The following is a 27,816-nucleotide window of genomic DNA, read 5'->3' on the forward strand; positions in this document are numbered from 1 at the left end:
AAACTTGTAGCGTTTGATCCAAGGCCCAAATGCTTGAGAAGATCCTGCCACTGCGCCTAAGGGATGTGTTACACCAGTTTTTCAATTTTGTTGCAAGTGCAGAGATTTAAACTCCTAATATGCAGCTAAACCTACAACTTATGCTTCACGTGATAAATTAGCACTAATCTTTTTTCGAGTTTATCTTGATCTTCTGGATATTGTAAACTTTGTTGGCGACAGATATTTATGAGTACTTCTCTTCTTATAATTATGTTGTAGTCAAGGGATTAGGCGGGCTAATCCTTCCCTATCTTCCGCCCCATTCAGAGTTATGAAGAAATTGCATATTGATTTGGGGTACCTACTTGCCATGCCTAGTAATTGATCCTTAATCGAGGACCAATGGAAAAGTTTCACGTGATATAAAAATCCCACTTGCTAATTCACATGCTAAGTGAATTTCACTTGACATGTTAAATGAACCAAGCGAGACCTTTCTATTGGTTTTGAAATAACTACTAAACCTGTCAAATAAGCCGATATAAAATTTTCTAGAGTGATGGGAAAAATCTCCCCTCACCTCGCATTCCCCCCCCCCCCCCCCACCCACCCTGGCTCTCCTTGCTAGATGAGGCGTCAGGGATCTAGTGGGGGATGGGGAGAGCCTGCTGCCCCCTCAAAATTTGAAAAATTCTTTTATAGCTATTTGTCTTAATCAAACCTTGTACTTATATTTTAATAGAAATTAGATTTTGCCCCAAACTTTAATAGATCCTCCAACAATTTCTCAAAAACTTTAACATTTTTCAAGTAAATATTAGAGTTTACCCCCAAAATTTTTAAAATGTATAAGAATACCTTCTTCAATGCACATCTTTAAAGATCTTGCCCCTTCAAACCTTAATGTCTAGTCCCGCTACTGGTCCCGTCACTATATAACAACTAGTTAAGCCCTTCTGATAATTATCCCATAAAAATCGCAGAAATTTTTTTAAGTGTTTTTAGTTCAAAATTTTCCTTACATACAAACATGATAATTAAGGGCCAAATCCAACTTAAGGAACAAAAAAAAAAAAAAAAAAACATAACAAACATAAAAGTGCTTGCTAACTTTCAATGGCAACAACGATCACTTCCACTGCTTTTTCGTGAACCAATGTGAATGGCGTAAAAATAAGATGTTGAAGGTTTGTGTCTCGTGTGAACACCAATTAAAAAAAATGTTTAAAGAGTTTGTAAGGTCAAAATATTTAGCAATTCGTATGAATTATTTTTTATTATCTTCTGAATATTAGCAAAAAAAAAAAAAACAAAAAGGTAAGTTCCTATCTTCCCTCTTCTTTACTTTCTTTAATAAGGGTAAAAGTTATGTTTACACAGTTGAAGAACATGTACACACTTGCCACTTGTGTGAAAATCAGAATATATAACAGCCGATTTTCAAAAGAACTATTATAATAAAAATAAATATCAATATGAAATTCTTCTTTAAATGAAGAAAGAGCAGATGTACGCACAGTCTCTGGCTTCTGTAAACACATATATTTAGAAATATAAATCGATAACAAGTTGGGATCACTATTCACCCCTTTTGAAAATCTTACAATCGTCCACATATTTGAAAGATTGGAAGTGTATTTCAAGATCATGTGGCTGTATTTGGATTGAGAGATTTGACGAATGATTTGAAATATTTTGAAATCCCTTTAGCTCATACGGCTGATTCGACAGGTATTTGGATTTGTAATCTACTAGCTAATTTAATGCTTAGATATTTTTAAATAATTAATGGATTACAAATCCAACTGTCTCTCAAGTAATCCAAACAATTTATAGGAATTTAAAAAAAAATTTTAAATCTTTCGTCAAATCTCTCAATCCAATTGTAATTTGAGAAAATTCAAGTACAGTCACAGCTAATTGTGAGAATCACATGAAATAAAGGTTAAAGCTCTGAGCTGCCCATACTTTGAAAAAAAGAAAATAGTTGTTGCCTATTTGACCAACCCAAAAAAAAAAAGAGTAAAAAAAATTAGCAGTTCTAGCAAAAAATTGGACATTAAAAGTTTACCAAATTATTAATTATGTTTTGTTCTCGTGTTTACATCCAATTCTTTACTGCATGCATACTTTATAAACTTGCATTACGTTAAGTAGGAAGATTAACATTATTATTATGCGTCATGTGATGCCAATCTAGCACATACATTTGAGTGTGAAAGATCCACATTTTTCCATGCACATGCTCGTAGAAAATCTGATTAGCGCGCAAGACTAAGAAATTCAAGGTAAGAGACAAGTGAGTGGTAAGTGGTAACCACCACTCACTCTGATAATGATATGTTTATTTTAGCCATTTAACAGTTAACTATGACTTATTCCGAAGCTACAGGACCTGGAAACTATAATGAAGACCTTCCAGCTGCAGGCTAGTTTTGCCAGCTAATTCATTTGGCATCTATGATCTCTCTTCTATTTTATAACTCTATCAAGTGAATCCCTATAATGAGCTTCGATAAGAATAATAATGCAAGTCCGGGAATTTGATCCCTGGAGCTATACTCAAGGAGAGACTTACTGGCCAATTCAGGTCACTCCGCTGGCCTGAGTTGGTTATAAACCCAATACTTGAGTCCCACACTTCCAACCTGAGACACCACTAGCTAGGATGAGGAGAACTCTTTGAATATTTTTTTTTTTTGTAAGAAATTAAACAATGGTGAAGTGAAATGGGACAGCCACAAAATGTAAGTGTCTAAAACTCCAATTACTTCTTAAATTATTAATAAATAAGTTGAGACACGCCAGAGGTAGAAAAAAACTGGAGCAGGTTTATCCTACAGGTCCAGCCTACCCCTAATAAATATGTTTCAGCCAATTTTTAGTTTTAGATGTCTTCTCATTTTGATCTTGAATATTCCATTGCAGACGTAATTATGTGTATTTGCTTTCTGTTAATGTGAACGGTTAGATACTTATATAACATGGAGTTTGTCCAAGAAAAATAAGATGACAGAAACCTAGAAATATAATGAAGCAAATTTCTACCTTCTTAGCTGGCTAGCTTAGTTGGCTTCATATGCCAAGTTTGTCCTAAGTTCTTATTGTGCGACTCTTATTTGCGCCCATGTGGTTGAACTTGTGCAACTCACAACTTACAGTAGTAGTTTTTTTTTTTTTCCTCCTGTTAAAGCTCTATGTGAAGTGAATCAAAGCTTTAAATATACTCTTTCATCTTACTCAAATAATTAAAACAACAAAAAAAGTGAAGGTGGGGGAGAAATAAATGATAGTACAAGGTAAAGTCATTTATTGACTGATTTACACTTGAAAAAGGTACAAAGAATTTACCATATAAGCAATTAGTAGAGATAGAAAAAAAAAAAAAAAAAACTTACTTTAAGAGTAATCAATATAAGGTTGAAGAAAACAACATTATGGGACAATATCCAATTCAATTCATGATGCTGGTTGTTACATGTATGAAGTCACATTCCTTTCCTCTATTTGATTTGATTATATGAATGATAAAAGAAAAGGCACAAGCTTTATACAAAAGCAGGCTAAGACTGAAAGATATTGAAACAGCCATACAAAAACTGATCAGACCAATGGAGGAGGCAAGCAATTCTGAGCCTCATACTGCAACCCTAGCCTCCAACTTTCTTGATGTAAAACAAGAAAGAAACACTAGTTTGGATTCGGGCCATTTACCATTCAAAGAATGAGATGAAACATTACCAAAGAACTGGCTCGTTTGAACCTTAAAATGCAAAATATGGACAAGAATGCTGTGGTATCTAAATCTTCTATCACGATTTATACAAGAACTCTGAAACTTGAATGGCAGAGACTTCTATTCCCCCAGTTTGAGAAACTCTCAAGCCTGGCCTGATTCCTGAATGCTCAATCCTCATAAGACGTCTTGATTTTCCTTTATAATAAGAGAATTGATAAATTCATCATTTGTATTCATCTGGTCCACATTTTTGTCCTGATTGTCGGTTGTCTCTTGTGTATCACTTGAAACTGGATCCCTGTAAGGGAAAGGGATGCATATTGCTGTCAAGAAAAACCAAATGAGATTTGCACCGCTCAGGCCAGCAAGTATCCAATAATAGTGATCCAATCGACTCTGATTCAAGTCATGCTGGAACCAACTCTTTTTCCCCCCTTTCTTGCTAATTTCACCCACCACATAAACCGAGAAAACACTTCCAATGGCTCCCAGACCGGATAATCCAGGATTGAGGTAGACAAGGTACTTTTTCATTGATGGAGGACTCTGATCATTTAAGAATGGAGCAACACTGTTCTCATAAAACGCGTCTAGTCCACCAAGAAGAACAAATTGTGGAACAAGCCAAAAAACAGTCATTGGAATATCCTCATCAGGTTTGTCAACTAAACCATGACTTCTGATCACATGTATCCTTCGAGTTTCAATGATGGAAGCAACAATGCAGCAGGATGCTGAGAATATTGTAGCTAATGCAATGCCAAATGCGGGTGCATACTTTTTTTGGCTGGCTTCTCCTAACCAGTTCGAGATACGGTCATACACCCTTTTAAAAACTGTCTTTGCTGTTCCATACAGCACCAGAAGGATTGAATCAGGGAACTTTAGTATTCCAACCTTGTAATTCATGTGGTTTGCTTGCTCCACAAAGTATGTGTTTCCAATGGCTGTTACTACACCACAAATTATGCAGGTGAACCAAATTGGAAGCATGCGAATTAGGACTTGTCTCTCTTTACTGTGAGTCCTTAATCTGATGACAGCCCTGTCAGAGTACCTAAATAAAGAAACAAAAGAATGAAAGTAGACAACAGCAAACAGTACCAGGCCAGGATCAGCAGATTCATTATCTGTTAATTTAAAACAAAGAAATACATTTACGTTTGGAGCAGTCAAACCCGGAGCATATAGGCATTGACAATATGAGACTAAGGCTGAAAGATGAACCGAGCTATATAAGACCACAATGGAGTTTGCCTGGCCCGATAAGAGCTCACTTGACTTAAAAGTCATTTTCACTTAATTAAACAAAGCCTGATCAAGAGTTAGTGTTGGTTAATGTTTTAAGCTAGTTTCAAGCTTGGCTTGATGAGATGAAACTTGAAATTTGCAAATGGTAAATCAAGCTTCTTGAGCTTGGCTTAATAAGAGCTTGTTAATACTCAGCTCAAATCTCAACCAATCCATGTTTGAACACAATTTCAGACTCATTAAAGATATTAAACCACACGCAAAACGATAGTTTGCTCCTTGTTTAGGCTCATTAGCATACCTTGTACATCTAATTTTCACAAACTTGTCAATTGCAGCTTAAAATTGTCAATTTGAATCATGTGTGGATGAGCTAAAAAGTGAAGAACTAACACTAACCACCTGTTCATAGTGAGATGGCATCTAGATTATATCAATCTTTTGAGCAAACTGATTGTATGATGCTTGTAGAGTTAATTTGTATGACAGAGTATTGTTGTCTTGTAAAGAACTTGTTTCTCTGGCGCCAATAGGTCAACCAAATGAAAGACAAAGGGCAAAGCATGAAGAGTGTGTAGAACAAACCTGAGTTTACTGTCCTTGTATCCACAAAAACACAGCGAGAATACAAGTGTTGCCACCAAGGTACAAATTGCTGGAATTCCAAAGCGGAGTTTCCACGGTTTCACATATGGAAGACCAATAAGTACACCAACTGCAACAATGAGCACGAAAATAAAGCCCAATATTCTCAAGTCTGATATGCTGCCTCCATTTCTTTCTTTCTGCCTGTTAACAAGTTCCAACATTGCCTCCAATGGTTGAAATTGAAGTTTCAACAAATCCTCTTCGAGTGTGTCATTAGGCTGCTGCCTTCTGTTTTCAGTAACTAGTGGTGGTGGTGGTGGGTCTTCGTATTCTGTCATGAAATTAACATCATTTTTGCCTTTGTTCCTCCTCATACGAGCGAGCTGAATTACCAATCCCATATTATTTCGTCGCCTGTGAGAAGTAGTATCATGAACTGGGACTGACCTCCTTTCCAGTTGATCCAATGCAAATGTAACTAATGAAACAATATGCCCACTTATTCCAACAGCGACCAACGCCAGACCTGAGTAAAAAAGGGCTTTTTGTGTGTGACCAATACAATTAGGCTGGTATTCATTACAGGTATGTGTTGCCTTGTGCAAAACTGGCGGTGTAGACATTGACAGAAACCCCAAGCCCTGTTCATTTTGAGTGAATTTTTAATTCAACAAAGTCCAATTAAACTAAAAGTAAAAACTCCACTTCAATAATCAAGTAACACATTACACACTAAGTATTTTCTCTGAATTAAAGGAAGGGAGGAAGAACTGATAAAGAACTTGCCAGCAGAAGATCTTACAGTAGAAAAGGCAATACTTGAGAAAAGCAGTATCCAGAAATTATCCACTCCACAATCAACAAATGAGAAAAGAAATAGAGGGACACATTTAGCAAGGCCATTGTACACATTCATTATTCCAGCAGCATGAGTAAATCCAATTTTCCAAACATCTGATAAGTATTTCTGCATAATCCACGTTACATACGTTGCCAACATATCAGCCCATATCAGAACTGCTCGACAAAGAAAGGAATCAGAATTAGTATTTTCGCAGAAAAGGACTAATTTTCGAAACAGAGGAAGTCAAACAAGTATTAAGGTTTTTGGTGAATCTAAGATGAAAAGAAGTACCCATTATTCTCAGAAATGCCATTTTCTTTCGGCGTTATGGATTATCCTTTTTCTCCTGCAATCCAAAGTGCAAGAAAAATAGCATTAGGACAAGGGAAATCAAGCTGAATAATCCTAAAATTTCCAAAACCATATGAAACAGAGTACAGACTTAATTTTTCTTTACCTCCACTTGCTGTCTAGGATGGGGAAAGAAGAACAACAGATTGAGAAACTTGTCTTTAAGAAGTATGGGTTTGATTCAGAAGTCAGTCAACTGGTTTGCTCCTGCGCTTAGATGCTACCCTTTCATTGCCACCTGCAAGTTTTATTTTGTTTGATTAAATATTGGAGTCCAGACCGTGCATGTTGATACCATTTGACTGAAATAAAGCTAAAATAGTACTGCAGAACTGCAGTTACCTGGAAGCTCTCAAGAAAGAATATAGAAATTGAAAGGAAAGCAAAATATTTTTAAATCCGAACCGACGAGTGAAGGCGAATAGCTTCCGGTTCGCGGTTCGGCTGGTTCAGCTCATTTAATCAATTTTTATTTTTTTTAATACTAAAAATTTTTGAATAAACTGATGTGTTTGTTTTAGAAAATCAAAAATTAGTGAAACCAGTTGAACCTTTCAGTTTTTTTCGATTCTTGAGTGAATTTGATCCATTTAATTAAATTTTTGAATTAATTATTGAACCGAATCCAAGATATAACCGATTTGCGAATCGAACCAACTGGTTCAGTCTTATTTTCAAGACATTGAAGGAAAGTACAGAACTGGGCTTGTACTATTTGGATATAAAAAACTTTTTTTTTTGGGATACATTTGAGAGCATTTCTAAATCAGTCCTATCGTTATTTATATGAGTGTCCAAAGTATACATCAATGTGTGTAACTAATGGGAAAAATATTTGTAAAAGTTTTTTGAGTACATTTATCGAAAACATGTTAAGGAGAATTGATTTTATATTTCACAATAGACTTGTAAAAAATTCACCAAAATAAAACATAGTGACAAATAATTATATGGTAGGTTTATAATCATAATTTATCGTTGAGATATCAAGATTTAAAGATCCTAAAATCTTAATTTTCACATCTCACATTCTAGAAAAGAATTTTAGAACAATAATTAGAAAAAATATTATTTAGTAAAAAGACATATTAGAAGTGGATAATTATCAAGAGTAGTTTAGAAAGTACCTAAGTGATAATTTTTTTGTTTACAACAAAACCCCCTCTTCCTTCATATATAGTATTGGTTAAATTTAAAAAAAAAATCTGAGTATGATGAAAGCACAAAATATATTTACTTCAATTTCACTATAATTTAAAAGTCACCAATTGTATGGCTTCAAATTTGAACCATCATTACGTTTGTCACTTGCTTAACGAGTTTTATTTTTTTTTTTTTGGATTTTTTTCTTTTTTCCTGAATCTAAGGAAAGGCCTCGGTCTTGGAGACAATTTCATGGATTGTTTGTCACTGGTCATTAAATTGGGCCAAGCAATTGAAAGAAAAGGAAAGCGCTTTTAAACGGAAGAGTTGGAGCAAAATCAGCTGGACAGAAATTTAGGATACAAGGCCCAAACGGTTGTCCACCAGAGCCGTTGAGGACCATTGCAACACCTCTAAATTAATGAAGTTAACCCTCTAAGAAAGAGAGTGTCAAAAAGACAAAAAAAATCCCTCTAAGAAAGAGCTTGAGAGCATATAAAGCATGAAAAGCACTTTGTATAATTTGATGGAGCTAATATTATGAAGCAAAATATCAAAAAAGTATATAAAACATGTGTTCAAAGTTGTGTTTATTCTTTTAACTTTCTTTTTACAAATGTTAATCAATGAAGAGCACAAATATTTTAATAGCATTACAATCATAAAAAAGGGTAGGCATTTTACTATTGTTGCATTTGCAAAAAATGTGAAGCTCTTAATATGATAATTGGTTTCATACCAAAATCAATTAATTAATGGATATATTTCAATAGGCCAAATTGAAGTTTGAGTTCAGATATTCCAATATCATCACAATTTTTTTTTTTAAAAAAATGCAGGCATTTTGGCATATTACATTGGTAAAAAATGCATATATTTGAGCATGCTAAACTCAACCTTTAAGTCATTGTAAAAATCATAAATCAATGTATTAGTAGATATATCTCAAGTGGCTAAATTGAAATTTAAGTTATCGCAAAAATTGCTCGTTCGCAGTTACCAAATTAAGGGCCAATTGAAAATGACTTGTACTCCATTTTAAAAAATTAAGAATTATTCAAAACTGCAATTATTCCTTTCTAATTTTAAATGTTAGATATTCAAAACATTACTACATTGGTAAAAAAAATTTTGAAATTTATTGACATGATAATCAATTGTACATCGAAATTCATTCATTAATCAGTATGTTTGAAATGGATAACTTAATTGGCATTGGTAAGAAATTGGAATTGTTTACATGATAATCAATTGCATATTAAAATTTATTCATTAATCGATTGGTATGAATTGGCTAACTTATTTTCTCGTGACATATTTTCTATGCCAACTCAATGCCACCAATAGTGTTGCGCCAAGTGTCATGTTATTATTTACACTTTAATTTGCTAATAACACGTGCAATTTTCCCCGCTCAAAAACCCTCTCAAAACTCTCCACCGGCCCCGCTCTCCTCCTTCTCCGTTAACCACCATGGAACGGGACCCCTGTCCTGATCGTATACTAGATGACATCGGCGGCGCTTTTGGCATGGGTGCCGTAGGGGGCGGAGCGTTTTACTTTCTCAAAGGCCTAAAGAATTCCCCAAGAGGATCTCGTCTCCTGGGCGCCTACCAAACCGCCCGCATGAAAACGCCAGCCACTGCCGGCGGCTTCGCCGTTTGGGGTGCCTTATTTTCCCTCTCCGACTGCTCCCTCGTCTACCTCCGCCAAAAGGAGGATCCGTGGAACTCCATCATGGCCGGGGCCTTCACCGGGGGATTCCTACAAATGCGCCAGGGCTTTGCCTCCGCTTCTCGGGCTGCTTTAATTGGTGGAGGTTTATTGGCCCTCATAGAAGGCCTTCAGATCGCTGTAAATCGATTCGTTGCAGCTCAACAGCAACAAATTATATATGTTGATCGTAGTAGCGTGCCTATTGGCATGGGTCATCAGGGTAATCAGGACCTGCCGGAGACAGCCGGTGCTTCCGGGTCAGCGTCCTGGTTTGGAGGGTGGTTTGGTGGTGGTGGAAAGAAAGAGGAAGAAACGAGTGGAGCCAAGACGGAGATTTTGGAGAGCTTTGATGCTCCTTTGCCACCGACTTTTGAGTTCAAGTGAAATTTCTATGCTTTTTCACTACTCAGTGGGAGTGATCATAACTATGGTTAGTCAAGTACATTCATTCTTTTTGGAGAATAGATTGATATTGAAATTTTACGTCTTACATTGTTGTTAATTTTAATTAATCCTACAAGGATTCTCTGGTAAAGGGAAATTGATTGTTGAGGTTAAATATTTGACACTGTGTTAATTTAGTAGTGACAGATTGGCTTAGTGAGAAATCTTGAATTCTCAATTGAATTAATTTGTTTCTCCTGGTTAATGTTTTTTAATTTAGTTTTTTAATCCTCCTATTGATAGCGTGAATTGTGGTGTATGTTTTTCACCGATTTGGCTAGTGCAAGGCAGAGTTGGTGCCATCAATTTGTGGTTGAGACAACTGGTATACATGAAAGAAGTTAGAATTATGTAGATTTGTTCTTTTAACAAGTACAATAAGTTTACAGTTGCTAATGCGAATGATTGTGAGTTGAACATTGGCTTTGTTTGGAAAGCAATTTTCCAAAGCAAAATTCCTATGTTTTCCGTGAACACATTTTCCAATCACCTGTTTACCTCAAATATATCAAATTTCTACAAAAGAAAAAAAAAATCTAGAAAAATGCAATTCAGCCATTGATCCCTGCTGAAACTTTAGTGTTTTCAGAACAGAATTTATCTGAGTCTTGACATTCAAGCTTCTAACTGGAAAAAGCAAGAAGCCAAGGAAGTATATCAAGGCCAGAACAAAAATGCAAACTGAAATCACAACTGCATTGTGCTGCCAAACGATTTTAGACAAAAACAATGGCCAGTGCAAAATTATTTGCTCTCAACCAGATGAGTCATAATCCAAAAGCAGTCCACTATAAATACATCTCTTCACGTTACAAGAAGCCTGACAGAAGTTTAATTATTATTAGGGAGTATCTATATCAAGCTTGTTCTTTATACAAGAAAGGAGAGTTGGAAGACGATGTTGAGCTTCCAGACTTCCAGTGAAAATTAAACATGTAGCTTATGGATATAATTCATAAGAAGAAAGAAGATGGTCTTGATTCTGCTTACATGTGAATGCAAAGAGATACTCATTCTCCATCTGCAAACTTCTGTTAACCGAACTTGAGTAAACGAATTTTCTCGTTCCCTTCACTCTTCTGCTCATTGACAATTGTCTCAGCTGAATGCAGCAATTCGTTGTTGTACCTCCTTAACAGAATTTCCTCTAGATTTTGAATTTCTGCAAAAAAAAAACAAGGGATCTCCACAAGTTCAAGAGGCTCTCCCACTACAAGTCGCTCAAGGCTGGGAAGGGGATTTGAGCTCGCCTTCCAGTGTATGATGTCCAAGTTTTGACATTTCTAAGAATTTGAGCTTTCTGTATTCTTCATCTTCCATATCCCATATCTTCCCCCCAAAAGGCATGCTGTCGCAATTTAAGTACCTCAAGATATGGCAGCTTCCTAATTGTTGACATTGCCCTCCATGGTAGACCCAACTTATACAGGGTTAGTTTCCTAAGCCAGGAGGGAAAGGTAAATCCCTTAAACTGAATGCGCAACCAACAATCGAACACTTGCCCATGAGGACTTTCTCAATAAACTAAATTGCCTCAGATAGAACTTAGGATAAAGAATCTTAATCCCAATATGTTAAGGATGCAAAATTATACTAGTACACCTATAAATATACGCACTCTATACTTGTTCACCATTTTATCAACCTGCATCACCTGTTCCGAACTATCTGATTATCATTCTAACCGAAATATTTTCCAAATGCGTCAAACAGGTATGTACCGATGTACTTGCGTCTGTGCATGGGCTATGTATTAACTTGAAAATTTGTTTGTTCATTTCATTTTGCATGTAAGATTAATACGGTTAATGGATGGTGGCAACAGCTACTCGAATCTGAATAGATCCAAACACAGATTGTTTTAAGTAGTGTAATTATGTCTATAGTTTGCGGTAATATCCTTCTTATTGCTTTATCGAAGTTAAGGATGGATTTTTAGCTGAAGAAAATCTGAATAAGGAATGTGGATTGCAAGATTTGTATCCAATTAATGTATTTCTTACCTGAGCTTATACCATTAACTTCTCACTGCTCCAACATTTCATCTGGCGAGCTGTTGTTGAAGTTCACGCAGATCAGCTTTTCCACAATCTGGCCTGTCTTGTTTTCCAGTAGTGCCTCTTCTCTATCCGCTAAAAACTGATGATGCATAATTCGTTTTCTACGACTGTATTGTTTGTACTGTTACAATTTTATTGGATAAAGTGTTTGTGCATTTACTGTCAAGTGTCAACCCTTAACTGTGGATGTGATCTCTGGCAAAAATTAATTACTCTGCTTCAGGTTCAGATTCCTTTGCTCTGCTCTTTGGGACTTGCATAATTACATTTGTATACCTATGAACTTTTGAAAGAAGTTTAACAAATAAGGGGCGAAAAGAAAAAGAAAAAGAAAAAACAGTTGGTGCAATGATAACAAACGTAAATAGAAACTACTGACACCCCCCGGCGCAGCTCAGAATATCCATTGAAAGGTAATGGATGTATTTCTTCATTGTACAGAGCTACAACAGAATATAGATACAAGAGTTAATTCAGTCACTGAACAAGGTTAGCTTGCAACATCACTATAACCAATTTGGTTAGGAATCGTCAATGCTACATGAAGCTTGAGCTCTTGTTTAGATGAGACACTATCTTAGAACAATAGAAGTAGTGTTCTTGATAAATGCAAAACCATGTCAGGATCTGGAAAACCAACAGTATTGAGTAGACCTTCATAATTGAGACCAGGGCATATATATGAAGAAAGCTTGACCTTCAGCTCCAAATATTTATCCCTCAAGGACCTGGAAAAAAAAGTAAAGAAATGATAAAGCTGCAATTTAATTGGAAGATCAGTTCAAGATATCCAGTGATTAGCCTTTGTTGTACCAACTGAGCAGAAACATACCAACTTTTGATCATAGGCTTCATTCTCAGAACAATATGGAAAAAGTTTCATGTCTAGCGGTAGTAAATTCTGCACATATTTCATGCTGAAAGGATGTAGATCAAAGCAGGCCAAAGACAACCTTCTCTCAAAATGTTTTTATTTTAAGTGATCACATGGTCAAGTATTCACTTGAATAATTGAAGAAACGTACACTACAAAGTTGTTGGGTTGGATCTAGCTTCATAAACTTATGCAAACTGTACACCATCTGATAATCGAGTTCAACAGACTTAGTAAGATATGAGATGCTTAAAGATAAAACTGACTTTTCCTAAACTTGGGAGATGGAAGGATTAGATAGCATGAAGTACGAGGAAGTTGTATCAATTTTTCATTGGACAAGATTTATATCTTCACTTCTGAAGCTTGGGACAAGTTTCTGGTTAGTTCCTTGTCCATGTTATGTACTCTCATAATAAGCTGAGGAATTTCTTATCCATAGCTATCTATACTCATAAAAAAGTGTGTTGGATGAATTATTATTTTGGTGTTTCTTACTTTTTAGATCTACCTAATATACTCTTAATTATAAAGATGATGTACTGGACCTTAGCATAATCTACCTAATGTACCTTAACATAATGCTTACTATAATGGACAAATAAGTCATTAGAGCATTAAATGCTAAATCTTTGAAAAATCATTGCGAAACTTTCATATATCATAGTAGAAGTCCACTCAATGAAGATCTTCTTCTTGTGTCAAGCTAGAACAGTAATGATACAGAAATACTTAGTGTAAGGATTTACTTGTATGATATCTGTATCATACCCCGGCGAGATTTTGTGAATAGAGAGTAGCTAGCAACTATTAATTGAAACAAAAGCAACAATACAAAACTTTCTTGACCTTAAAGCTTTAAACTTCATCCTAACATCATTGTGTTGCCAATTACTTCCTAGAGATAACAAATCCTTTTTCTGTCAATGTTGGTCAAAACCAATAATGATCTCCAAGCTTTTATATAGTTAAGCATGGCGGTGGGGGTCCAGTCGAGTTGCTCAGCAGGAGCTCAGTCAAAGTTCAACTCAAGCTCGATCTAATCGAGTCGAATTTGAGCATTTACATATTCTGTTCAAAAGCTCATTGAGCTTTTCGAGCTTCATATTTATATATTCTTATATTTTTATTTTTTATTTTTTATTTTTATAATTATTAAATTACCTAGAAACCTATATTCTTAAAATAATTAACACATCTTACCACTTGAGCTCAAGCTTGATCTCAATCTCAATTTGCTTTTTGAGCGAGCTTGACCTCGATCTCGATCTCCAGCACCTTATATTTTACACAAGTCGAGTTTGAGCTTAAAAGTTGAAAGTTCGTCGAACTCGTCGACCACGGGCATATGGGAGTTCACTTTGATGGAAGACCAGCAGCATAACAGCTACGAGTTCGCTTAGATGGGAGCTCACCAGCTTGAAGGCAGTATAATGTTTAGCTGGCATAACAGTGAAAAAGATATTTGAGAAGTCAAAACCATTTATGCAGATTCGATAAGGCAGAAAAGATTAACCTTTGTCTTAAATATCAAAATCTACCAACATGAAACCCAAAAAAAAAAAAAAAAAAACTTAAAAAAAGGCTTGTCATTTTCATACAAGGGGAAGTCATAAACTTTTCTTCGAAAATAAAATTTTGGATTGAGCAAGGAGAAAAATGAACTAAACTTTGTTAATTTGGCATTTTAACAGGAACAATGATAACTAATTTTTATCATTTATACTTGCTTTGAAGCGAATGTAGCTCAAATTCTACAATTTAGATGGTTTCCATCCAAAGTACATATCAATTCATAGCCAAATGGGCTTATGTGGACTTATTATTATTATTATTTTTTTAAAAATCTAGGATGTTTTCTAAACCTTTGCACAGACCACAAGGGTTTACTGGATTTTACACTACTTGTAAATGTATCTGAATTGCTTCAAGGCAAATGTTTGAAGTGATGAAGAAATTTGTGTGTGTGTGTGTGTGTGTGTGTGTGTGTATGATTGTCTTTATCAGTTAAAGAAGTAATAGAACTTAATGTATGCAATCTTTTGTCATTTAATGCTTTTAATCATCCTAATCTTTTTTTTTTAATGCACCAATGATATAGACAAGATTTTACTTGATTCTACCATTTATTGTAACAAAGTTTAGACAATCTTTGATGCTAGAAATTGCTTTTGCAATTGAAGATTGATTCATAAAGAGATTAGTTTCTCAAGGGAAAAGGTGGGAAAAGGATTAAAAAAACAAAAAAAAGAACTGCTGCAGAGAGTTTGAAAATTTTCCCATATAGATTTTATTTAGTATAAAGATGCAGGAAGTTATGAGAACCAAATATAAAACATTCCTGCTTCTCTGCACCAATATATGTTGTAGCATGGAAGTCGTCAAAGAAGACAAGACCTTCAGGAAAGACTTTCTTTGGAACAAAATGAAAAGCTAAGTGAAACAATAAAGCTATAAATCACTGTCAGTTTCAGATAATATTGATTGTGGTGCCTATGCACTGAAAAGAACATTTCAAACCAGAAAACGAGTTGAGTGTAACACTGATTAAGTATCAATTTCCGGGATACCACATCAATTCAGAGAGCTCTTGCAGACTGATAGTGAAGAATGCAGGGGAATGTTAAGAATTCTTCTCTCTTTAAAAGAAATGTTAACCAGAGTTTATCTAATTGATCAGTCATTTTAGATGCAATCATCGATCATGTGTTGGGAGCTGATGTTGAATTTCTTATCTTAGAGTCGGCAATAAAATTAATGAGATGATAATAAGCTGGTCAGAACTAGCAAAAGAAAAACAGTTTTGCCAATTATTGCACTTCCAGAATCCTCATGCTCATAACAAAAGACCATTCCGACTTGCTTTCGTGGATGGTTTCACACTGTCGCGGTTATCAATGCTAAATAACGTTCATAACTTAAAGCTTCTCTCAGGTACAGAAGTATTCATCATCCTAGACTGAGGAAGTAAAATGAAATGTATGAATTAGGTCCTTAGAGCAAAAACCCAACTTTATTCATATCAGTGAAACTAGAAGCTATGAATATTTGAGCATGAGAAGGAATGAACAGGGATCTACATTTACTAGCAAGTGAATAAGCGAAGAAGAACTATACCGAAATGAAATCTTTTATTAGCCAATATTCTAGTGAAAAATCCATCATCTGAAACTATATAGTAACAACAATCCTATGATGTGATGGTAAATGATATCCTGCTTCAGGTCCCCTCAGGGAAAGTAAAAGTGAGAACTCAAATTCAATTTAATCAAAGAAACCATATGATCTTTTTTCAGTGGTAGAAGCTATTATCATGACTGATTAGAAGAAAAGTATACAAGTGCTGTAAACTTACGTCCAAGAACTTCCATCAGTATGTGGAGTATGTGGTTAGTACTTCAAGTTCCTCGTTTCCCATATCCTGTTGATCTTTGAGGATTTGCAAGGCAGAACTCGACTTGGTTGCTGCAGCCATGTAAGCGAATGATTGTCAAGGTAGAAATTTGGCCAAAAATTGAAGGGATCTCCTTAAGTCTGGAAAAATCTCCTACGACAAGCTGCTGAAGGCAGGTAAATGATTCAGCGGAGACATTCCATTCTTCAATTTCTGAACTGGATAATTCTAAGAATTTCAGGTTCAAGAACTGCTCATCGTCCACTTCCCACCTTTGTCCTGGAAAGGCTTGTTCTCTTAATTTCAAAACCTCAAGACAGGGAAGCTTTCCCAATTCTGATACTGCTCTCCACGGTAGGCCAAACTTATGCAAGGTGAGTTTCTTAAGAGTTGAGGGCAAGTTAAATCCCTGAAACTGTACACGCATCCAGCTATAGAACAGTTGCCCAGAGCCATAAGTAGACATTTTTAGTGATTCCAGATCTTTTAACAAAGCCAATAGGGGAAATTGAATACCCTTCCCAGTATAGTTCTCTGATTCTGTGAATACACATCTCAGTTTCCGAAGTTTAGGGAACCTTCTCAATAGCATCCATGAATCTGCTCGTTGATCAACAGACAAGGAAGAAAATGTCTCCACATTATTTAATTGAGAGGATTCCTCAAGCTCCATATCACCAAGAGAGACAACAGCCCTTTCACTGACAAACACATGTTTTAAACTTTTCATTTTGCATATGGTATCCGGTAGTTGAACAAAATCATATGAACCTTGAAGAACAAAGGTTTCTAGGTTCCAGAGGTTGGATATACATGATGGAACAGTCATAATATTACCCCGAATTGCTAGGTATCTCAAATGTACTATTAATACTATTTCCTCAGGAAAAGGGCAATCCAAATTGATGCTCTCCAAATTCAGTACTTTAAGAAGTTTAAAACTCTGAAAAATTTGGGAGGCAACAGAATTATGGGTTGATTCTTTAGTATCAGCAAATAGCATTAGAGAGGAGACATTTGGATTAGAAGGCTTTGATTTGATCAAAGTTTCCCATTCAGAATACAAGCACAATCTGTATTGGTCAAACCTTATGGGACTTGAGAAACATTGAGATACCTCGGTCCTTTCCACAACATGTAAAAAACTTTCTTCTTTAGCTTTTTCCCTGCAGAAATAGTGCAATAGATCATGAACACGACAAGCTTTTATCCCACCTTTGGAACTTCTGCTAGTAGCAATCACTAGGCTTCTATCGATTAGCTCCAAAAAAGACTCCTTTGCCACTGCTTCTAAGCTCCTCTTCTCAGGTTGCAGAAGTCCTTCAGCAATCCATAATAGCATCAGCTTCCGCACAGCAATTACTTCACCTTGCCTATATGCTGCAAAATAAAGAAAGCAAGCTTTTAATGTATCCGGTAGATAATTGTAGCTGAGTTCCAGAATGGCCATACAGCCTTCAGTACTAATGCGAGAATTTGAATTTTTCTCAATTTGCTTCCACCAATGTATATCATTCTTTTTTATTTCAAGGAGACCTGCAACAACAGCAATTGCCAGAGGTAGTCCTTTGCAATTTCTTGCCATTTTTTCCCCAATGTTTGAGAATTTTGAAGGGCAGCCATCACTGTGAAACACCTTCTTTTGTAAAAGATCCCAACTTTTATCATTAGAAAGTTCATTAAGGGGATGAACATGGAACGGAAGTCCAGACATTTCAGCCAACTTGTGATTCCGACTTGTGAACAAAATTCTACTTCCGTTGCTATCATCTGGAAGTGAATATTTTACAGCATCCCAAGCCCCAAGGTTCCAGATATCATCCATAACAATTATGTACTTTTGTCCTTTTAAACTTTGTCGGAGTTGATTAGCTATTTCATCATCATCCTTTTTAGAGATTTCAACCTGATCAATACCAATAACGCTCCTCAAAATATCAAATAACAGATCTCTTCTTCTGTATACTTGTGATACATAACACCAAGCACGTTTAATAAAGTAACATTGAACTGAAGGATCATTATAGACTTTCATTGCCAGAGTCGTCTTACCTACACCCGGCATGCCAGCAATAGAAACAATGTTCAGCTTCATTGATCCTCTTGTAAGTTTGTCTAGTACAGCTTTTGCATCTTCCACCAAACCTACAACTTCATCAGTACTTGAAATACTAGCTCGTGGTCGACCGAAACTGTAACTCTTCTGAATACTAGGATTTCTTGTGCTGGATATCTGGTTCTGTTTTATCTTCATGACATCGGCTTGGATATGCTTAATTTCATCTGTGACATCAGAAAGGCATATTATATTGCTCCAAATATTGCTCCAAATAGGAGTTTCAGTAGTTGCGCATGAGTTGATGACATGTTCTGCCAGGTATGCCACATTGATAATTCATGTCCATAGATCTTTTAGTTCAACAGACTCAGTTTGCAGCTCCATAATATCCTCGAGGAAAGGCCTAAGGAACATGACGAATAGTCACAATTTTATGCTTTGCAAAAGGAATGAAGTTGGCAATGTATTTCAAACTTTTATTCAGATTCCCCAAGAGGAAATCAATGAATCCAATTGCATCCGTCACAGGGAAATCAAAATGCCATGAACTAGGCTTCTTGCCATTAGGCTCTCTGACCTCTGCCTCAACTTCCTTAATCTTTTTGAGTAAATCAGGAAGCAAAGTATTTCTTTCCCTGGAAGTGTCATCATTCATTTTATCACTGCAAAGTGAGCAAATGAAAAATGTCATCTCTCTGATGAGTGCATAAATCTGGGTGAAGATTACAGTTCTCGATTTTCTTCCAAACTCCTCTGGCGGGTCCATGATAAATGTTATCAAGAGAACTAGCCCATCCTGTAGATCTTCAATATGATCCTTTACAGCAACCACTGCATTTTCTAGAAGAACATCGATAAAGCTTGTAACTATTTCACCCATCACACTTTTATCAGCTTTTGATGACTTACAAGCTTTCAGGAGTTCAAGATATATGTCCAAAACCTTGGGGCTGTAAGGCATGATCTTTTGTAGCATTTTATGAAGCATAGTATTGATTTAAGCTCCCATGTTTTCATCTACACCATCTATCCAGTACAGAATAGACAAACACGCTGTATTTTTAGCCCAATCTCGAAGAACAGTCGAGAAAGCTTCCAGTTTGTCCTGCTCCTGCCTACAACACCATTTTTTCGTGAAGTCAAGAAAGTTTCTGGAGAACCTTAGCTTCTCTTGAAGGGCTTCTGTTTGCACTTTCACAGGAACAAAAATACCATCACGAGAGTTGACAAGATCCTCCAGATTCATCAGGATAGAATCCATAAATTCCAGGATACCACCACTGTTAGAAGTCTTGAGCTCTAAAGAGCAATCTACCAAGAGAATACAAGTATTCCTGATTTCTGGCTTGAGATGTTCAACTTTTTCTTGCAACTTAGCTGCAACAAGGTTCCAATATTTCACATCTATTCCAATGGATGCAAAATAACCAGCATCATAGAGGTCCTGTCCTGTTTCCTCCATCATAGCTTCAGCATTCGTCAGGAGAGATGATCTCAAATGATGCAAAGTGGTGTCCTCCTCAGCAGCCTTGCACTTTGCCAAGCAACTGAAGAACATTTTCAGAAATCTTAAATCCAGTAAAAGGGTACGGATTTCCTGCCTCATAAGCAAAGTCAAGGATGGTCTTTTCAGTAGCCTTGATAGCTGGTCAATGGCAGAATCAACACAAGTGCAATCCATTTTTTGCTCTCTCTTTGAGATTTTGGGGAATCCTGCAAATGAGATGTGAAACTCAGGCTAGTGAAGTGGTTACCTTGTTGAGTCCTACTAATGATGATATTCTAAAGTTTCTTTTGATATCTTCAAAGATGCGTGATTTTTGGAAACAAGTTGCTCATGAAGCAACGTTTTATTCTGTTAGAGATTTTAGAGGTTAATACTACTAATTAACCAAAGCTCATTAAAATGCTCATCTGAGATTTTTTTTTTCTAAGACAAAGTTAAGAGCAGAACTAAATCACTGCTAGACCACGTCAACATCCTAAAATTAGCAAATTGTTAAGAAACTGAGAGCGAGCCAGATAGAAGTATAACACACTTAACCAATTGTTGATTGAGAATTTGATCCTATGCCATATGAATATGTTGTTTCTCATTTTTGTATACTTGAGAAGACATTCAATTCTCATCACAAGTTATTAGTACATTTTAAAGAAACACTTTTGTCGTTAAACTCAAAAAGTCATCTTACTACATGAATACATCTATTTTCTTCAACCAGAATCATATAGAATGGGTGGGATTAGACATAATCAACCTGTTCATCAAAATCATATTGAGGGAATGCAAAACCTTATCTCCAACCTCCAATAAAAACTTCAACCTAATGTCCTTTAACATATCAACACGTTGGAGATGTTGGAGATTCAGCATCCCCAAATCACTTCAAATTCTCCCACAATGATGGTATTACTGTAACAGGAACGAATTCAAGTTTTAGCTTTAGAGTCTTGCCTGTGGACAAATGTTTGACGTGAAACAGCAAGCTGTTTGACGTGTGTTCAAAGTTTACAGAGGGATACGTCAAATGTTGCCAGAGAAATGATCAAAGAGGCAATTGTTGAGAAGCTTGACACCAAGAGCCTGAGTTCTGCCTCTAATAGACTCTGTATCGCAGACTTGGGATGCTCAGTTGGGCCAAATACTTTCTTTGCTGTGCAAAACATAATAGATGCCATAGAAAACAAGCACAAATCTGAATATGATGGTTCGCATAAGCTTGAATTTCAGGTGTTCTTCAATGATCATGCATCCAATGATTTCAACACCCTTTTCACTTCTCTCCCACTTGAAAGGCAATACTTTTCAGCAGGAGTGCCAGGCACCTTCTATGATCAGCTGTTTCCATCATCTTCCATCCATTTTGCACATTCGTCTTATTCACTGCACTGGCTCTCTAAGGTGCCAGAAAAGTTGCTTGACCAAAATTCTTCTTGGAATAAGGGGAAAATACACTGTGCAGGTGCCTCGGATGAAGTAGTCAATGCTTATGCAGCTCAATTTGAAAAGGATATGGGGATTTTCCTAAATGCAAGAGCTAAAGAGATCGTACCAGAAGGCATGATTGTACTTATCATACCAGGTATCCCTGACGAGGTGCACCCTTCCGAGCTACCTGCTGGCATTCTGTTCAACTTCCTTGGATCCAGTCTTGTGGATAGGGCTAATGAGGTGAGACAAACTAGTCATTCAAAAATCTAGATGTGGATGTGCTTAAGCTCCTAATTCTGAGGGGATGCTTGGTAGAGGAATGGAAGTAGAGCTATCTGCTTTACGTACTAGATTAATGATGAAACTGAATGAGAACCAGGGAGAACCTCAAATACAAATAATCCGCGGACCACTTTGCCAGTTGCTGCAGTAAATTGCTAAGAGATTCCACTGGACATGAGCCTTACAATTTCCAAATTTTAATCAAATAAGTGGATATACTTGATGTGATATTATTGATTGATACCTTTAATTTCTCGGTTTACAGGGAATCCTCAATGAAGCTCAAATCGATTCCTTCAACTTACCAATTTATTCTGCATCTCCAAAGGAGATGGCTTCGCTGGTGAAGATAAATGGTTGTTTCAGTATTGAAAGCATGGAGGTGACGGATCCTAGGTCCAAGATTCATGATCCAATGAAATGTTCAAAAGGACTATAAAGAAAACTGCAGATATTTCACTGTGCTTGGAATCAGGGTTCAAGGAAGGCACGCAATTGTTCATTGTCCTCCAGCTTAAGTGAGATGCAGTCTTGCATGATCTGCATGCTGATAGCTTCTCATACAGATTTTATTTCAGTAACAGACATACAATGATTTTTACTACTTATACATACCATATTTCCCCTCTAGAAAGCATGAAAGGAAAGATTAATTCCCTTCTTGCCTTTGTACCACCAATTATGTGATATGTTGGAATTGTAAACATAAACTCCTTCCTGTTCCTCTTTCTTTGTTACATAGTAGTACAAGAGTGTAAGATTACAATTGTCCCAGAATGGTATGTATACAAATAGATTATATCTGAACAACATTACCAGTAATCCACACAGATGTTCGGAACACTAGAAGTTTACCATCTGACAAGTGAACAATATGCTTGAAATCTTGTCCAAATATGATACAATCTTGATAACCATCTTACTTAGTGCATATAAAGCCATGACAGCATATCCAAATCCAACAACCATGAAATTCGATGGATCAACAGAGATTTTGACTTCAAACATCTGTAACCATATAATAAATAAATACAGAGTGAGAAATTACACATAAATCTCAAGCAATGGTGTTCTGTTTGGCCTTCTAGTTACTTCAAAGGGGGTAGTTACTGAATTCCACAAGCTGTCACAGTGAGTAGTCTTTTCAATTGGCTTAGTTAAATAGGTGCAGACTCAAATCAATTGAACAGAATTTTATGGTTTCAGGTCGTTGATCACCCCTTGATCCATCATGATAATTCTGCAAGGAAATTGTTAATTTATTTAGAGTGTTAGCTTTTAAAATTGTTCAAGTAAATTCTGCATAATATCATATACAATCTTCATTAGATTTCAAGAGTTAATAAATCCAAACTATTAATTTATAAGGGAAACAAGCAAAATTATACATGTACTGCTAATTTTTTCATCTTTGAAGCAGTAGTAAGATGAAAGTTACTTGGCCCTCAATAATATGGGATAGTGTTGCTCATTTCTTAACTAAATGAAAACATGAATGCAGTGGCCAAAGAAAGAGGTAAAAGAAGAAAAGACTATGAACTTTAATTTACTTACAGGTAATAAGAGTGCATAGATATTCTGCATCTCGAAATCAATGTAAGATAAGTACATCAAATTCCGGATTTCCTGAATCCCTCTGTTCCTGGAGAATTTGCTGAGCGGAATCTTCTACATCATAGCTGCACCTCCTCAATTGAATCAACTTCAAGCCTTCAATCTCTGAAAAACTGAATGGGATCTCCTCAAGATCAGAACAATCTTCAATGACAAGTTGTTCAAGTTTAGGAAACGGTGTATAGGAGGCCTTCCAGAGTACAACGTCCATGTTTGATAATTCCAAGAACTTAAGCTCTAAGAATTCCTCATCTCCCACATCCCATCTTTGTCCCCTAAAGGCTCCTTCCCGCAACTTGAGTACCTCAAGATGGAGTAGCTCCCCAATTGTCGATATGGCAGTCCATGGTAGACCAAGTTTACAGAGGGTTAGTTTCTTCAGCTTTGTGGGGAAGTTGAATGCCTGAAACTGAATCCGCATCCAACTATAAAACACTTGGTCATGAGAACCATTGGTAGACACTTTCAGTGACTCAAGATCTTCCAAGGAGGCCAGTGCTGGGAACTGAATTCCTTTCCTTCTGCACTTCTTTGATTCCACAATTTCACATTTCAGCTTCCGAAGTCTCCTAAACCTCCTCAACAGCTTCTCCGTATTTCCTCCTTGAGTGAAAGCAAGTGAAGAAAAAGTCTCCACATTGTCCATTTGACAGGAATCCTCAACCTCATACTCCCCTAAAGAGATGATTGCCATTTCACTGACATCTACGTGCTTTAAATTTTTCATCCTCCAAAATGTATCCGGCAAATAAATGGTTTTTGTACTTGCCACAACAAAAGTTTCCAGGTTCCAGAGGTTGGCTATTGAAGCTGGAACTTCTGTAAAACTACCACCAATTGATACATATCTCAAATGCACCATTGATACAATTTCTTTCGGGAAGCCAGAATGCAAGTAGACACTCTTCAAATCCAAAACTTTAATAAGTTTACAACTTTCTAAGAAGTCAGGGGAGAAATTGGAAGCATAGCTATCATCATCATCATAAAAGTAACCATCCCTTTTCCGAAAGAAGAGCAGAGAACTCACACGTTGACAAGCGGGTTTCAAACTTCCAGAAGCTGTGGATTCCGCATGAATGCATAATCGATATTGATCATGCTTTACAGGATTAAGGATATGATCAGAATCCTCTGACCGTTCCAGCACATGTAAAAACTTTTCGTCTTTTGCTTTTTTTGAGCAAAATTTGTGTAGCAGATCATGGAGGCGACATGCTTTTATCCCCCCATTGAAGCTTCTTTCAGAAACAATAACTAGACTTCGATCGTTAAGCTCCTTCAAGTACTCCTTTGCCACGACCTCGAAGCAACTCCTCTGGTTTCTGTTTACAAAGCCTTCGGCATTCCATAACAGGGTCAACTTTCTGGCACCAATTACTTCACCCTTCCGGAATGCTCCAAAGTATAGGAAACAAGGCTTTAGATAATCCATTAAATGCTTGTAGCTTAGTTCTATAGCGCCCATGTATCCCTTTGTAGTCGAGTCAGAACTTAAGCTTGCTTCTACTTGCTTCCACCATCCTACATTCTTCTTTTCCTTTGCAAGAAGACCTGCAATAACAGTTATTGCCAGGGGTAATCCTTCGCAATGTTCCACAATTCTCTTTCCAATTTCCAATAGTTCTTGAGGGCAAGCATCTTTGTGAAATATCTTCTCTTGCAAAAACTCCCAAGGTTTCTCCTCAATCAGTGGAGAAAGCAGATAAGTTTTGCCACTTCCTTCATCATCTGATATAAGATGGTGATTTTGAGTCGTGAAAATAATTCTACTTCTATTTCCATCATCTGGAAGTGACTGTTTTACAACATTCCAAGCTTTAATATCCCAAATGTCATCCATTACCACGAGGTACCTTTGTTTCAGTAAGCATCTCCTGAGCTGTTCCTCCAGATCTTCATTGCTCATCTTTGAGAGCTTAACATCATCAATACTGACACTAAGACACTTTAAAATGGCAAGTAATAGGTCTCTGCTTGTATATACTTGCGAAACATAACACCAGGCAAGTTCGTGAAAGTAAGATGTGGTTGAAGGATCATTATAAATTTTCCTAGCTAGAGTGGTCTTACCTACACCTGGCATTCCAACAATTGAGACAATCTCTCGGTTCTTCGATCCACTTGTAAGCAAATCAATTATCTGATTCGCCTCATCCTTGAATCCCACAACATCTTCATCAAATTTTGAATTATTACCTCGTGATGAATGGGCAAGCTTGGAAGTTGTCACAGCAATTTGCTTCCCAATATTGTATTTCTGCTTCATGGTCATGATCTCAGTCCCGCAAAACTTGATTTCTTCCTGGATATCAGAGAAGCAGATAATCTGATGCCAAATAGGAATACCTGAAATAGCACATGAATTCATTACATTTTCCACCTGGTATGCCAGATTGATAATCCGTGTCTGCAGAGCATTCACCTCCTGATAGTCATTTTGCACGTTCTCTGCATCCTGAAGAAAGGACCTAAAGCATGACAGCTCCTCGAGAACTGCCATAACTTTATGCTCCGCAAAAGGAATATGGTTGGCCTTGTACTGCATCATGTCATTCAAGTTTCCCATGAGGAAATCAATAAATCCCATTCCATTAGTCCTGGGAAAATTAGACTCCGATGAATTTGGCATGGCGATAAAAAGCTCCCAGACCTCTGCCTTGAGTTTCTCTATCTTCTCCAGAAAATCAGACAGATTATCATTTCTTGCCTTGGTAGTTCCATCTTCAGTTTGAGCAACATGAAGAGAGCAAATGACAGATATCACCAAACTCTCAACCATATCAGCAAACTCAGTTTTTCTTGCCGACTCTTTTGGGGGATCCACCAGAAATGTTAACGCAAACAGGAGCCCTTCTCGAAGGATAGCAAGATCAACCTTTAAAGATATGCCTGCATTTCCTAGGAGAGAATCGACAAAGCCAGAAACAATTTCACCCATTAAAAGAGTGTCAGATGGCGTTGACTTCAGGAGTTCAAGATACATCTCTGCAACTGCTTGACTACAAGGCATGATCTTCAGTAGCAACTGAGGAAGCATAGCATTCCTCTGGGGTTCCTTGTCTTTGTTCATGCTATCTGTCCAACATAGCAGTGACAAACAAGCAGAGTTTCTTGCCCATGCTTGAACATGGGTAGTCAAGAAATCCTCCATTCTGTCCTGCTTGCTACATCTTCTTGCTGCGAAGTCAACGAAGTTTCTGAGAAACCTCAGCTTACCTTCGAGTGCTTCGATCTGCTCCTTCACTGAACCAATAATCACTTCATCTTTCAAGCTGACAAGATCCTTCAAATTCATTAAAATGGTATCAATGAAATCCAGGATCTCGTCAACAGCCCTGAAAGCTATGAATTGGGATGAAAGATCAAATAAAGAAACGGCAGTTTCTCTGATTGTTGGCTTACATTTCTCAACTTCTCTTAGCATATTAGATGCCAGGAGTTCCCAATCTTTGAAATCTTTTCCAATTATTGCACGATAACCAGCATTGTATAGCCCCTTTCCTGATGCTTCCACAGTGCCTTCGGTACTGTTTCGTACTGATCCCAAATGCATGTTCTCATGATCAGCAGCTGCCATCCAGTTTTTCAAGCAGCAGCAGAACATTTTCACGAACCTTAGCTCCAGTTGAAGGCTCTGAATTTGCTGCTTCATGTGCAAAGGCAAGTTTGGCAGGCACAACAGCCTTGAGAGTTGATCAGTGACGGAATCAATAGAAGCTCGATTCATTTTTTGTCTCCTGCTCTCTCTCTCTCTCTCTTTCTCTGTTCTTGGAAGTCAAATTTCTTCAAGAAAAAAAAAAAAAAAGGCTTGTCAAGAAAAGGTATGTTGATGGAAGATGGTTTGCAGGAACGAAGAAGCGTAGCCTTTATCAAGCCATGACAAGCGGAACCAAACGATCTGCCACATTTTCGAGCTAATTGTAACATGCAACCCGGAACTATCACTATTTCAAAGTTTACACCCTAAAATATCAGTGTATCACTATCAATTTGTGGTACATTACTCAAATTAGTGAAGTTTTGGTAGTTATATTGTTCAATCCAGATACCTCAATTTAGGTTAAGCGCATTTGATTTAGGCGTGCTAAATCCTTTTCATTAAAGACAATTTTTAATTTTTCAATTGATTTTAAACTATATGCTGTCGCAATTTGGTAATATAAGATAAAAAGTTATTGCAATTTACAAATTACAACTGCTAGTTTAGAGTGACATGTGAAAATAAGTTTCAAGAGTTATGTGATATATTGAAATTAACCCTATATCAAGACTAAATTTCCATTTTTTTTTTTTGCATTGTAATTGGACTGATATGCTATAAAATTTGAAGAACGATTTGCACGGTTTTGGTTTACTTGTAACATGATTGTACAGGGAAGGTATTTGTTCTCTTGTTTTATATTTATCTATGGTTGGAATGTCACCCCCGAAAAAGTAGCAGGGTTTAGATTTAAGAAAGCAAAGTGTAATTAATTGTGTATCAAAATTGAAGGAAATCAATAGTTGGCTTTCTTTTTTTTTTTTTTTTTTTTTTTTTTTT

General features: G+C 36.6%; 5 protein-coding genes across 8 annotated transcripts; 2 read left to right on the top strand and 3 right to left on the bottom strand.

The window, feature by feature from the left end:
- Nucleotides 1-3,402: 3,402 nt before the first annotated feature.
- On the bottom strand, nt 3,403-7,095 carry LOC113716798 (protein NRT1/ PTR FAMILY 5.5-like). 3 transcript variants are annotated; one of them, XM_027241249.2, is made up of 5 exons: nt 6,862-7,095; nt 6,696-6,750; nt 6,363-6,577; nt 5,558-6,201; nt 3,403-4,778 (listed from the first exon to the last, which is right to left on the bottom strand). In XM_027241249.2, the coding sequence occupies exons 2-5, from the start codon at nt 6,715-6,717 to the stop codon at nt 3,896-3,898; spliced, it is 1,764 nt and encodes a 587-aa protein (XP_027097050.2). In that variant the 5' UTR covers nt 6,718-6,750; nt 6,862-7,095; the 3' UTR covers nt 3,403-3,895. The 3 variants fall into 3 exon arrangements, with proteins under 3 accessions (XP_027097050.2, XP_027097051.2, XP_027097053.2); XM_027241250.2 differs by having other exon boundaries at nt 6,847-7,095; XM_027241252.2 differs by lacking the exons at nt 6,696-6,750; nt 6,862-7,095 and having other exon boundaries at nt 6,347-6,484.
- Nucleotides 7,096-9,299: 2,204 nt separating this feature from the next.
- LOC113715451 (mitochondrial import inner membrane translocase subunit TIM17-1-like) lies at nt 9,300-10,254 on the top strand. The gene has a single exon (XM_027239650.2). It carries the CDS (start codon nt 9,372-9,374, stop codon nt 9,996-9,998), a length of 627 nt encoding a protein of 208 aa, XP_027095451.2. The 5' UTR covers nt 9,300-9,371; the 3' UTR covers nt 9,999-10,254.
- A 2,225-nt stretch (nt 10,255-12,479) lies between these two features.
- LOC113719340 (putative late blight resistance protein homolog R1A-10) lies at nt 12,480-18,640 on the bottom strand. The gene is made up of 3 exons (XM_027244550.2): nt 16,348-18,640; nt 14,196-14,433; nt 12,480-12,846 (listed from the first exon to the last, which is right to left on the bottom strand). The coding sequence occupies exon 1, from the start codon at nt 18,638-18,640 to the stop codon at nt 16,391-16,393; it is 2,250 nt and encodes a 749-aa protein (XP_027100351.1). The 3' UTR covers nt 12,480-12,846; nt 14,196-14,433; nt 16,348-16,390.
- A 1,563-nt stretch (nt 18,641-20,203) lies between these two features.
- LOC113719342 (loganic acid O-methyltransferase-like) lies at nt 20,204-22,098 on the top strand. The gene is made up of 2 exons (XM_027244552.2): nt 20,204-21,617; nt 21,925-22,098. Exons 1-2 carry the CDS (start codon nt 20,988-20,990, stop codon nt 22,096-22,098), a joined length of 804 nt encoding a protein of 267 aa, XP_027100353.1. The 5' UTR covers nt 20,204-20,987.
- A 258-nt stretch (nt 22,099-22,356) lies between these two features.
- LOC113719338 (putative late blight resistance protein homolog R1A-3) lies at nt 22,357-27,079 on the bottom strand. Of its 2 annotated transcripts, none has more exons than XM_027244549.2 (2): nt 23,214-27,079; nt 22,357-22,667 (listed from the first exon to the last, which is right to left on the bottom strand). In XM_027244549.2, the coding sequence occupies exon 1, from the start codon at nt 27,001-27,003 to the stop codon at nt 23,251-23,253; it is 3,753 nt and encodes a 1,250-aa protein (XP_027100350.1). In that variant the 5' UTR covers nt 27,004-27,079; the 3' UTR covers nt 22,357-22,667; nt 23,214-23,250. The 2 variants fall into 2 exon arrangements, with proteins under 2 accessions (XP_027100350.1, XP_027100349.1); XM_027244548.2 differs by having other exon boundaries at nt 22,357-22,899; nt 23,214-27,078.
- Between the last annotated feature and the right edge of the window lie 737 nt (nt 27,080-27,816).

This window comes from Coffea arabica, chromosome 11c (assembly GCF_036785885.1).
Source record: "Coffea arabica cultivar ET-39 chromosome 11c, Coffea Arabica ET-39 HiFi, whole genome shotgun sequence".
Lineage (NCBI taxonomy): Eukaryota > Viridiplantae > Streptophyta > Magnoliopsida > Gentianales > Rubiaceae > Coffea > Coffea arabica.

Excerpts from the sequence above, each read along its gene's own strand:
- LOC113716798 (XM_027241249.2), bottom strand. The coding sequence starts at position 6,717 with ATGGCATTTCTGAGAATAATGG. Across the intron at positions 6,578-6,695 it reads GGCATTTCTGAGAATAATGG|TTCTGATATGGGCTGATATG; the intron begins GTACTTCTTTTC and ends TTTGTCGAGCAG. Across the intron at positions 6,202-6,362 it reads CAAGTATTGCCTTTTCTACT|GGCTTGGGGTTTCTGTCAAT; the intron begins GTAAGATCTTCT and ends CAAAATGAACAG.
- LOC113715451 (XM_027239650.2), top strand. The coding sequence starts at position 9,372 with ATGGAACGGGACCCCTGTCCTGATCGTATACTAGATGACATCGGCGGC.
- LOC113719340 (XM_027244550.2), bottom strand. The coding sequence starts at position 18,640 with ATGAAGATAAAACAGAACCAGATATCCAGCACAAGAAATCCTAGTATT.
- LOC113719342 (XM_027244552.2), top strand. The coding sequence starts at position 20,988 with ATGATCAAAGAGGCAATTGTTGAGAAGCTTGACACCAAGAGCCTGAGT. Across the intron at positions 21,618-21,924 it reads TTGTGGATAGGGCTAATGAG|GGAATCCTCAATGAAGCTCA; the intron begins GTGAGACAAACT and ends CTCGGTTTACAG.
- LOC113719338 (XM_027244549.2), bottom strand. The coding sequence starts at position 27,003 with ATGAATCGAGCTTCTATTGATTCCGTCACTGATCAACTCTCAAGGCTG.